The sequence below is a fragment of the Pteronotus mesoamericanus genome, unplaced genomic scaffold (assembly GCF_021234165.1).
Source record: "Pteronotus mesoamericanus isolate MK-2021 breed Mesoamerican mustached bat unplaced genomic scaffold, CSHL_Meso_final contig_52, whole genome shotgun sequence".
Classification (NCBI taxonomy): Eukaryota; Metazoa; Chordata; class Mammalia; order Chiroptera; family Mormoopidae; genus Pteronotus; species Pteronotus mesoamericanus.
In genome coordinates this window covers 9,307,854-9,320,747 of record NW_026555189.1, presented here as the reverse complement: position 1 = coordinate 9,320,747, position 12,894 = coordinate 9,307,854, and the positions used below count along the sequence as shown (strand labels likewise).

Below are 12,894 nucleotides of genomic sequence, written 5' to 3'. Positions count from 1 at the left end.
TCCCCAGTCTCTCCTCAGGTGTCTCTAGCCCACTTTGCCCCCACCTTTGCCGGAGACCAGGGGTAAGTGGCTGCAAATAAAAATTTATGCTTAGGCCCTCATAAAGGCCATCCTTATGGCCCTCACACAGGCCTTGCTAACACAGAAACAGTCACTTTATAGGTGACTCTCGTTTTAGACAAAGCACCTAGGGTAGTAACTCACTACTGGTTACAAAGTTCTGGCATCGCCAACAGGCTCTTCACTGAGTCGGAAAATCACGCTGTTCTTCTTGCTGATTTTGGCAATCACATGTCATTTGGGGCTGGAGGAGATCTTAGAGATCCTTACAAACTCCTCATTTGGAAGATAAAAAAAACTAGAGAGATTGGGTGACTTTCCCTTAACAGGCACCTAGTGACAGAGCTGGGCCTGAAATCAGGCCTCTGGCATGCAGTCCAGGGCTCCATCCTGGAACCACTCTGTTCCTAACCTTGCTTTGTCTTGGGGTTTCTTTTGTCACCTAGTCCTTCTCTCTACTAATTTTCATGTGTGATGATTTCATTTTTCTAAAACTCATAATACATTCTAAGTCATTAGACCTAAATTTTCATTTATCAAATGAGTATGATTTTTTACTGCAACAGGAATAATCCAAAGTCCTGAATTCTATCACTGATCATTATTTTTAAAAATCATTTGTGACTCTAGGGTTATTACTTTATAAAGTAAAATAATTATTTTACTAAATAATTTATTAAATAACTGTTTATTAAAGTAAAAACAGGCTCTTCAGAAGAAAGGGTCTAATGGTATTTTTCTCCCATGTGCAATGCAAGTAAGCAATCTGCTTTGTTCTCAGATGAGGAATATACATGGGTGCTGACTCCAGAGAGTTTGCAGTATGGGGTCGGCATCTACCACATAACAGCTGCGTTGAATAAAAGCAAGGATGGTGCTCAGCAGGCGCCCATCCTGTTCTCCGTCATAACTGCTGTCACTCAGTGCTATTTTTGGGACAGCCACAACAGCACATGGAAGAGCAGCGGATGTCAGGTAAGAAGCTGAGCCACTCCTTTCCCTCTCTTCTACCTTAGCCAGCATGAAACGTGGTGCAGTCTGTGATCTTGAGTCCCTTCGACATTGTAGAAGGGAAGTAAATCAGCCTGGGGAAGAAGAGGGCTTGTGGAGTGGGCTGGGCCAGAGTGAATCTTTGCAGCAAGCTTGTGCTTTATGTATTAATTTCTTTCTCAAACATTAGTTCAGGGTGAATGTGACAAAATAAGATAAGAAAAGCAACATATGGAAGCTGTTAAATTCTTCAAGTATTAAATATGTTGTGGGTAAAATGAAATAAATGTCCTGCTAAATAAAAGAATTTTTTGTACTTGGCTGGTGTAGCTCAGTGGATTGAGCACCAGCCTGTGAATCAAAAGGCAGATGGTTGTTGGATCCCCAGTCAGGGCACATGCCTGGGTTGCAGGTCAGATCCCCACTTGGAGGCATGTGAGAGGCCACCAAACAATGTTTCTCTCCCACGTCTATGTTTATCTCCCTTTCTTTCTCCCTCCCTTCTCCTCTCTTTAAAAATAAATAAAATCTTAAAAAAAAAAAAAAAAAGGCTAGTGATGTTTGTACATCCCAGGCCAGGTTGGGACAGATTGTCACTTTTGTAATTATTGCCTACTTCCAGGTGCCTGCCCACTTTAAAATGGCACTGTAAATTTTCACATTAGTGATTTGAGATCCTGTCTGATTTAAATCCTTGTTCAGTTGCATAAATAATGTGGCTCAAGGTTCTAGAAATCATGAGGCTGTTCTTAAACCTCCTGAGAAAGTGTCACCCAGATTGGAATAGAAGGAAAGAGGATTCTCTGGAAGGCACCTGCACCATTCAAGGACTCAGACAGTGATTTTTGGATGATCTGGGGCCATGCTTCTCAAGCAAATCCTCAAACAGGAAACTTTTTAAAATCAGGGCTGAGATTTGGCCTTTCTAACATGCTCCAGGTGATGTCAGTGCATCTGGTCAGGAAACCATACTTTGAATAGCAAGACTTGAGAGCTTTTCTCCGGGCACAGCAATGACCCACTGATTGCAAAAGGCCTCAGCATATTTCCTGCCTCCGTGAAGCCCTGGGCAGTGTTTGACTCTGAAAGGAAGAGAGCTGCAGGGAACGGGATGCAAGTCCCTCCAAGGGCAGAATAGAATACAGATTGGGCAACCAGAACTTAACCTTGTGCCCAGCAAAGAAGTCATAGTGCCACTATTTTAGACTTTTCATGTGCAAAATCAAACATGGAATTGGTACCTTCCATTTGTTTGCCTAGTGACATTTAAAAAAAATTTTTATGAAGAAATGTTACAAGATACAGAAAGTTATAGGGAATAATATAATAAAACCATAAACACACCACAGCTTTATCACAAATTAGTATTTTTATCTAATTTAGCTTTTTAAAAATAATAAAACACTCAAGACTAATCTAAGTTCTCTGTGTATCCTTCGCCAATTTCATTTCCTTCTTCCCACAAAGGGTAATAACCACTGTCTGAATTTGAATTTGTTGCATGTATTTATTCTTCCAGCAAACGTTTATTGAGCATCTTCTGCAGGCTGGGCCCAAGGCTAGGAACTACAGATACAGTGGTGGACAAGATAGTGTCCTCGTAAGCTGACAGTCCAGTGAGGAGACCAAAAAAAGTAGATAATTAAGTGTGATTTTGGTCTTTGTGTAAATAGCACAAACTATACATATTGTTCTTTAACTTGGTTCTTTTTCACTCAACATTTATCCATGTTTATATCCATTTTAATGGCTGTATAGCATTCAGTCATTTTGCCCCTACTTACACATTTGTTTATATATTCTGCTGTTACTAGACATATAGGTTGTTTCTGGTTTTTTGTAGTTGTAAGCGGTGCTGACAGAAGCACTCTTTTTCACGTCTCCCTGTGCACTGTGCGGCTTTATCCCCTGGGATACACCTGCAGAGCTGGGCTTGCAGGATTCCAAGGGTTTGTGCTTCTTCAGCTTTGCTAGATGTTGCCAAGCTGCTCTGCACATGGGTTGCGCCAGTTCACACTATCACCAGCAGTGAACAAGTGACCCAGGCGTTCTTTTCCCTCTCTAAATTGCCTGCGTCTGTGTTTTATGTCTGTCCCTTCCTTAGCACTCTGTTCCATTGGCATCACTGTCTTGATTCTAATTACAGGTTGGGCCACGGAGCACAGTTTTGAGGACACAGTGTCTCTGTAACCACCTGACCTACTTTGGCAGCGACTTCTTCATTGTGCCCCGGACAGTGAATGTTGAAGACACGGTTAAGCTATTCCTGCGTGTGACCAACAACCCTGTTGGGGTGTCACTGCTGGCCAGCCTTCTGGGATTCTATACGCTCCTGTTTGTGTGGGCTTGGAGAAAGGATCGGGCAGATATGCAGAAGGTGATGAGTCTTTGATTCCAAAAGTTTTGCCAGTGTCTTGAGTGTGTAGAACAAGATGGAAAAAAATACCTTGTTCAGAAGAGGCAGGTCACACCATTCTAGACAGTGTAGAAATTCAGGTGCAACTTTTCTATAATTTCTCTTTTTATGTACTCTCTCAAAGCCTAGGAACTTAACTCTCTATCTCCTTTTTTTCTTTTAGCCAAAGTTGAATTTTCATACGATTCATTTACGAATAGGCCATAAGAACACACCTAGAGAATTTAACTGTAACCAAATGCAAGTTTATCTCACTGTATACATTGGACATGAAATTTATTTGTAAGTCAAATATTTAATGTAATTGCAATATATTAAAAACCTGTAAGAAATCTATTTTTGAAACAAAAAAATATTTTGGTGACTACCTGTCCTTAATTTCTTTTCTATTTCTTTCTAGTTCTTGTGTTTTCTTATACTTGAAATGTAGACTACACAACACATTCAGTTTCTTTGCTGTCATGGGTATAGGATTGCCAGTTTTAGGAAATAAGAAACAAGATGCTTGGCGGGTAGTGGAGGTGGAAGAGGATACGGGGGGATAAATGGTGGTCAGAAAAAACAAATAATACAGGACATCCAATTAAATTTTAGTTTCAAATAAATAGTGAATGCATTTTTATTATAACTGTGCCACCAAATTATTCAATGTTTTTCTGAAATTCAAGTTTAACTGGATGTTTTATGTGTTAGCTACCTGGGCGAGAGGGAAGTAGGAAGAGTTGGAGGCCCAAGACCTGACTGATCCTGTGACTTTCATTTTAGAGGCATAAACCCTTGGCTTCTAGCCCTCCCTCATCTCCCACCTTATCACTTCTCTTAGGTCTGCCGCTCTGTTTACCGTCTGCCCACACCTCACCTTTGCTTCCCATGCAGCGGCCAAATCTGCAGCAATGCACCCTCCTGTTTCTAGGCTGGAGAAAGCCACTCAACTGAACTAAGAAAAGGTCGGCCAATTTTCTTGGTTCTGCTTTCCCTGCAGGTGAAGATCACTGTCCTGGCTGATAATGACCCCAGCTCTCAATTTCACTATCTTGTTCAGGTCTCCACTGGATATCGAAGAAGGGCCTCTACAACAGCTAAGGTAAAGAAATAAGAGTTCTTCATCCATTGCTCTGTGTCTTCCGCCACAGGGGATACACTCTGATTTGGTGATGTCCAGTGTCTTATCATTTACAAAGGGTCTCAGAGGGGCATTTTCTAGTTCTAAACTGTAAACGTGAAGAACCCTGGATACTTGTCTAGGATCCCAAAGACTCAATCTCAGTACAGTTTCTCTGTCTTCCTCTTTCTCCTTAGAGACAAACCCCAAAGAACCACATAATCATGTTAGAACTTCCTGGATTTTATCTTTCTGTGTCGCGTTTTAGGTGGTTATCACCCTTTATGGATCAGAGGGGCGGAGTGAGCCCCATCACCTTTGTGACACCCAGAAGGCAGTCTTTGAACGAGGGGCACTGGATGTCTTCCTCCTGAGCACTCCGTCCTCTCTAGGGGAGCTGCACAGCCTTCGGCTCTGGCATGACAATTCGGGTGCCAGCCCTGGTTGGTAAGGACATGAGTCGTGCTGGCTTGTTTTTCTTCTCTGTGGAGTGAGCATTCGGGGCAAGCCCAGCATGTCATCGCAATAAATAACAATAATGCTTCGAGCCAAATAGTAACAAATGAAATAAATTTCAAAGCTATCTATAAAGAAAAAACCCTGGAAATCAATATGGAAAGTTAACAGTATGATTCTTTTTGTGGATGGTGGAATAGTAGATGTTTTATTTTTCTTCTATTTTCATTAAATGTTAATCATACTGTAAACAAGTAATAACAATGAAATATTGTCCCAAAGTACCACAAATTAAAAATATCTCTAAATTGAGAAAATATATTTAAAGGGTAAATTTAATAAACAACTCTATCCTGAATACTGTACCTTGGGTCAAAACTAAGAGCTTCAGGAGAGAGGAAAAGCGGAATGATGATGTAGAATGTGTCTAGGGAGTGAGAGAGAGAAATGTTTAGTGTCAAGTACGTAATTCTGACATGTGCTGGGTCCAGATGATTCTGCATCTTCCTTCAGCAGTGCTCTGAGAATTAGGAGAGGTAAGTGGAGAAAGTAGATGAGAAAATGAATTAAGGTTGGGGTTAGGGAAAAAGAAGGGAATGAAGTCAAAGATCCAAGGCTCAGGTACTCAGAGCAATCGGGTGCTGAAGATGGCCCCCTCTGAGGAGTACACAGCCTCCTGCCTAAAATGAGACTTTCCCTGCTGGGCTACATATACCAACCACGAGGCCAGGAGAGCCTTATAATGTGCTTGCTGACTCCATTCTGACCAAGTATCTACTGAACAGTTTGTACATTGTCATGCCAGTTTCATTTATAAAGGTGAATAATGTATAATAAGCACTTAAAAAGAGGCTCAACTTCATTAGTCATCAGGAAATGCAAATTAAAACCACAGTGATATAGCACTTAACAGCCACTAGCATGTCTGAAAAGTCTGGCTAAACCAAGTTTGGGTGCGGATGGGGAGCAGTGAGTGTGCTCACACACCGCTGCTGGGAGTGTGAGATGGTGCAGCCGCACTGGAGGGCAGTTTGCCAGTTTCTTACCAAGTTAAACATACATTTACCATATGACCCAGACATTTAGCTGCTAGGAATTCACTCAGATAAGTGAAAAACTCTGTCCACTCAAGACTTACACACACATTTTCATAGCAATTTTATTGTTAGCCAAAAACTGAAAACAATACAAATGTCCATCAGGTGAATAAATAAACAAATGTTAGTATATTCATTCAGTGGAATATTACTCACCGATAAAAGGAACAGTCTGCCAACACACACACACACACACACACACACACACCCCATGGGTGAATTCCCAAAAATGTGCCGGGTGAAAGCCATCCACAAGATGCATAATGTGTGAATCCACATATATGAAAGTCTTTTAAAAGGCAGACTCCTCTACAGAGACAGAGAGCAGATCAGCGGTCACCTGGGGCCAGGGGTGCGCCTCTTATTTTATAAGATAGAGGAAGATGGGATGCTTTTGGAGGTGGCAGAGCACTGTCACATATGGAACCAGGAAACTTAAAGAATATATGCACACACTAGACTGTTCATAGGTTATAGAAGTCTGCGTTCTGCTGTTTGGCACATGAACTCCCTTGGAGGCGGGGAAGGGAAAAATGGGATCCACTCTCATCGCTTTCTTTAGTTCCTGCCTTGCAATGAAACAGAAGCCATTTGTTTGGACATTCACTGACACTACAAATTTATGTTTTTTTAAATAATGTAATTTATTTTTATTTAGATATAATTGACATACAACGTATTAGCTTCAGGTGTACAACATAATGATTCGGTATTTGTATATTTTGCAAAATGATCACCACAATAAGTCTAGTTAACATCTGTTACCACACAGTTACAGAATTTTTTCCTTGTGCTGAGAAATTTTAAATCTCCTCTCTCAACAGCTTTCGAATATGCAGCACAATGTTAATAACTATAGTTGCCATGCTGTACACTATCTCCCCATGACTTACTTGTTTTATAACAGGAAGTTTCTGTCTTTTGACGCCCTTCACGTATTTCCCCAGCCCACCCCCACTCCCTGCCACCCCTGCCTCAGACAACCACCAGTGTATTCTCTGTATCTATGAGCTTGGGTTTTTGTTTGTTTGGTTGACTGATTGTTTTTTTAGGGTCCACATGTAAGTGAAATCATACGGTATTTGTCTTTCTCTTTCTGACTCATTTCATTTATCATAATTCCCTCAAGGTCCATCCCTGTTGTTACAAAGGGAAAGTTTCATTCTTTTTTATGCCTGAATAATTACTCTGTGCGTGTGTATGTGTGTGTGCATGTGTGCGTACACACCATATTTTTTAACATATTTATTCATCAGTGGACATTTAGGTTGTTTCCATAAGATTACCTCTTATTGCAACATTATCTTCATTTTATTATAGGTATGTAAATCAGGTGACTGTCAGCGATATGGCGAGTAACAGGAAATGGCATTTTCTATGCAATTGTTGGTTGGCCGTGGACCTTGGAGACTGTGAGCGTGACCGGGTCTTCATACCAGCCTCGAAGAAGGAGCTTTCTTCCTTTAGGTATTGTTGGGAAATGATGGCGTTTTACGAGTCTCTGAGGCTCTTTCGTTATTCTTTCCTTCAGACTGTATAATTTATTTTTATTGTTTAATAAGATATTTTTTAAAAGATTTTATTTTTAGAGAGAGGGGAAGGTAGGAAGAAGGGGAGAAAAACATCAATGTGAGAAAGAAATAACAATCAGTTTCCCATACATGCCCTGACTAGGGACTGAACCCACAACCCTGGCAGGTGCCCTGACTGGGAATCGAACCGGTGACCTTTTAATTCACAGGCTGGCACTCAAATCCACTGAGCCACACCAGCCAGGGCTCAGATTTTACCATAATTCTTTTTACTATAGATTTATTTTTTTATCTTGTTTGGTGCTCAGAAGGTACTTTTTAAAAAATGTTTTTATTGTGGTAAAGTACACATAACATACAATGTACTTATAATATACCAAACAATGTCTTCAATTCTGAAAAATTCTCAGATGTCACTTCTGAAAATATTGCTCATCTGACATTCTCTTACTGTATTTAGAGCCTCAAACTATCCTTTGTGTTTTTAAACTACTCTTGAGTATTTATTTTCTTTTGTCTCTCTGCTGTATTCTGGCTCAATTCTTTATTACTACATTTCAGTTCACCAATTTTGCCTTCAATAATATTCATATATCATAAATTTTTTGTTCTAATGGCCATATTTTAAAGTTTCAAGATTTCTAATTTATTTTAGTTCTGTTTTTTCATAATTTTGTATTCTCCTTAAGTGAATATTATTTTTTTACTTGTATCTTTGGGCAACCTGAAATAACTTATTTTAAAGTCTGTCAGACTATCCCATAAAATTCATTTCTTCTGGACTGAATTATTGATTGTGTCAAATGCCTTTTTTGGCATTAGATTTTTTTTATGTGACAAGGAATTTTAAGTGGTATATTCATTTTCAGTGGTTTTATTGTGTAATCTTTTATTTATTTATGGACAGAGAGGGATGGAGGGAGAAAGCGAGGGAACCATCACTGTGTGGTTGCCTCTCGTGCATCCCCTGCTGGGGACCTGGCCTGCAATCCAGGCATGTGCCCTGACTGGGAATTGAACCAGTGACCCTTTGGTTCACAGGCCAGCGCTCAATCCACTGAGCCACACCAGACAGGGCTTATTGTTAAATCTTAATCTCTATCTCCACACTCATTTATGACTAGTATTTTTTTTTAAGATTGTATTTATTTATCATGTAATGTGAAAACATCTTCACAGAGGTGTTGGGTAGGGACAGAGTTGTTGCTATGCTGCTTGTTGCCAGGCAAGCCACACCCTAGTCCAGGACACTTTCAGAATGAAATCTCATGTCTATCCTCTTCTAACTTATCTTTTTAGACACCTGTTTTCTTCCATGATTGTAGAAAAGTTCACCCAGGATTATCTGTGGCTCTCAATCGCAACTCGACATCCCTGGAACCAGTTTACGAGGGTCCAGCGGCTCACTTGCTGCATGGCCCTTCTGCTGTGCAACATGGTCATCAATGTGATGTTCTGGAAGATAAACAGCCCCACTGCCCAGAGAGATGAGCAAGGTATGGGCCCTGCTGCGTCGCTTGTGGCATGCAATTCTTTTACTGTATCCCACTCTCCTTACTTTTAGGTTAGAAACAGTATCATGATGTGCCTTCGTTTTTTTTTTTTCCTCTGCTGACCTAACATTAGAATACTCTTAACAAACTTTTTCACTGTCCTCATTCATTAACAAATGAAGCAGCCTTAGAAGCACATCAGGAACTTTACTGCTGTGATAACTCTCTGTCTTTAGGTAATCGTAGTTGAATTGCTAAATAAATACTTAAACCTGGAAGAGGAATGACGTTCAGCTGTTGAGGAAGAGGTTGATGTAATGCTTTTCTTTCAGTGGGTCTGTTTGCTGTGACCTGGTCCGAACTGCTTATCAGCGTCCAAACTGCTGTCATCCTTTTCCCAATCAACCTTGCAATTGGGCGGCTCTTCCCATCGATTCAACCACAGGAACCTCGGCCCCTCTTTCCCCCCATCCAGGCTTCCTGCCTCTCCGATGCTTCTTTCAAGCCTCTCTCTGTCTCAGAGGTAGTTGAGGTAAGTCTCGTATGAAATTTTACAGGTAAACCGCCTGCTTCCTTTCCCCATGTCGTAGAAAAGACCAGTGAAGTTGGATCTGCTGGAAGGCTGTCCAGTTTTACTCACCTTGCCAGCTTTTCCCTGCCTCCTGTCCCCTGATCTGTGACCCATCGTGCATCTAATCTTCCTCCTGATTATGAAGTACTCTAAGGATTAATGTCAGTGCAGAATGCACTTCTCTAGAGTAGTTTTAGCTATGGATGTTTGATCAAACCTTCCCTTCTTTCATTCTATATTCTCTTATAACATTAGTTTCGAAACTACTGGGAGGTGACTTCTTTTTTAAAAAATAGAAACAAAATGAAAAATTGAGGTTCTTCACACTAAGAAAATGCTCCTCTGAGTAAAGATACAGCCTATTGCCATCAATAGCAATATTATTGCTAACATTCCTGGGTTAGTTTAAAACTGGCTGACTTCTCATCTTGGTTTTACATGCAGGAATTGAAGGAAACTGTGGGATTTCTTCTTAGGAGAAATACGCACCTACTCGCAGGGTGTGAACAGTCTTCATGGAGCTCTTACAACGTGAACCAGCTGGTCACACTTTTATCCAGCCTCATGTATGCTCACCTAGGGGGTCGGGACTGCCACCAGCAGGCAGGACCCTACCGGGCAAACAGTAAGTTCAGCAGGAGTTAGTGACTAAGCTTTCCTCTGCCTCCCACTCCCTTGCACATCTCTTTAGTACTCATTCTTGTCTGTTGGGATAACCAAGAAACACGATACAACCTTCTCCTCATTGTAATTTCCTCGAGCTTTTAATAGAGAGCTGATACTTTGATACCTCTGATGGCCTCTGAGACAATATATCTGATGAAACAAAATAAAGGATTAATGAAAAATCCACAGCCCTGGCTGGTGTGGCTCAGGGGGTTGGCTGGCCTGCGAACTGAAAGGTCACACGTTCAGTTCCTGGTCAGGACACATGCCTGGGTTGTGGGCCAGGTCCCTAGTTGGGGGCGTGTGAGAGGCAACCGATGATGATGATGTTTCTCACATTGGTGTTTCTCTTTCTCTCTTCCCTTCCCCTCTCTCTACAAAATAAATAAATAAAATCTTTTTTTAAAAAATCCACAAAAATGACTCCCATATGTCATCTGCTTTGTTGAAGACAGTTGAAACTTGTCACTCTTTTTCTTCTGTGGAATGGTGAGATTATGCAATTTGTGGATTCTCAGATACAATTTGCGCTTCCTCAGCACTTACCTAGTGTAGGTCACATGTACTGCAGTTCTAGTGAAAATGCTCAATCAGGTTTTAAAAGTCTCTACATCAAAGCATAGAATTATGCAAGTTGTTAGAGATTGACCAGTGTACTCAAAGAAGACAATAATATTGTGCGTGTTGGGTCCAATCTCCATTGACTGAGAAATGTAACCTCATTAACAATTAATGAATTGCTTATCTCTACCTGTTATTACTAGTTATAGAAATCTTCCACTTTTTAATAAGTGTCAACCTGGAATACATTTGCAGTGGTTCCCGAAAACCACCATCATTTCTGCTGCTACCTGCTCCGAGTCCTGCAGAGACTGCAGTCTCACCTAAGCACGTTGGGTCCCACCCAGGCTGACCAGCCCTGTGACTTCCTAGATGCAGCCAGCCACCTGCACGCACTCCAGGAACTCTTGGAAACACATGTTCTTCCCACAGAGCAAGGGCCATGCAGGTAATGCACCACACCTGGCCTCCTTTCTCCCGTCTGCTACGCCTCTCTGTCAGCTGTTGGTTATGAGATTATTTGACTTCTGTTCTTCAGGGAGGCAACTAGTTTCCCCATCCTGCGCTCAGAAGAAGGGAGGCAGTTCACCTCTGATGGCCTCCCCAGATGGTTGACTTATGTCTGCTGGCTCCTTCTGGGGGTCACTAGCTTGGCTGCAGCCTTTTTTACAGCACTTTATAGCCTGGAACTGAACAAAGAGCAAGCCACCAGCTGGGTTATTTCAATGATCTTATCCATGCTTCAAAACGTCTTCATCATCCAGCCAATCAAGGTATGTGAGCAACGCATCCCGCCGGCGTGCGAGGAAGGCTTATAGTTGCAGGTAGCTTGGGACACTGAGGTCCGTGGGTATTGGTCTAAGGTGCCTAATGGTTCTGACAATTTGACCAAAAAAATAAAGCTCCCCCAAAGAGAAACAGGAAGGGTGAAATTTGTACAGAATACGTGTGAAGTAGTCCCAGAAAAACTAACAAGAACTGATAGACTAGTGGAAATACAGCAGAAAAAGATTGGGTAGTTAAGGGGGACAAGTAAAAAAAAAAATCAACTCAAAACAAACTACTTTGGAAAAAAAGCAACATAAAACTTACTTTTTAAAAACTTTTAATTAAAGAAAATGTCAAACTCACAGAAAAGTGTGTAGAGAATAGTATAGTAAATCCTGAAGTTGTATTACCTAGTTTCAACAATTACCAATTTATAGCCAATCTTGTTTTATCTATTTTGAGGGGGAAAAAAAACAGACTTAGCATTTTATTTGTAAGTATTTGTATATTTCTAAAAGATGACACTTTTTTGAAAACATGAATATAAAACCATTATCACATCTAAATAAATTAGCAATAATTTCTTAATATCCACACAACAATATGAATGTACTTACCACTGCTAAACTACATTTTTAAAAGGTTTAGATAGCAGGTTATTTGTTATGTGTATTTTACCAAGATTTTTTAAAAATCCAGTGTTCAGGTTTTTCCAGTTGTCTCATAAATGCTTATTTTACAGTTTTATTCAAATCAAAATCCAGATAAGGTCCATGTTGTTGCAGTTGGTTGCTCCATCCTTTAAGCATTTTTAATACTTAATCTACAGGTTCCACCCCCTTTTTCTCTTTCTCTGTCCTTGCCATTTTTCTCACGTTGTATTTGTCGAAGAAACCCAGCTGTCTGTCCTGTAGAGTTTCCAGTATTTTGGATTTTGGTGGCAGGATTACCTCTGCTTTAAGCACCTTAAAAAATGCTTACGTGAGGAGCTTTAAAACTCTTGGCACCCAGGCCTCAAACCCAGACCAATTAAATCGTAATTTCTGGAGCTGGCCGTCAGGGCCCGGCATGTTACGCTTCCCAGGTGACTCCAGTGTGCAGCTGCGCGTGAGACCCCGGGTCACGGGGAGGGGCCGGGACACAGAGTAGGTAGATCTTGATTTTTAAAAAACTAATGGTGGA

General features: G+C 40.9%; 1 protein-coding gene across 1 annotated transcript in view; it reads left to right on the top strand.

The window, feature by feature from the left end:
• PKD1L3 (polycystin 1 like 3, transient receptor potential channel interacting) overlaps positions 1–12,894 on the top strand; it is a 65,009-nt gene that overhangs the window by 26,527 nt on the left and 25,588 nt on the right. Inside the window, 10 exon segments of the mRNA XM_054579234.1 lie at positions 842–1,035; positions 3,197–3,427; positions 4,449–4,550; positions 4,837–5,015; positions 7,442–7,588; positions 8,953–9,149; positions 9,479–9,678; positions 10,162–10,342; positions 11,200–11,392; positions 11,483–11,717. Coding sequence (XP_054435209.1) covers positions 842–1,035; positions 3,197–3,427; positions 4,449–4,550; positions 4,837–5,015; positions 7,442–7,588; positions 8,953–9,149; positions 9,479–9,678; positions 10,162–10,342; positions 11,200–11,392; positions 11,483–11,717 — 1,859 coding nt within the window.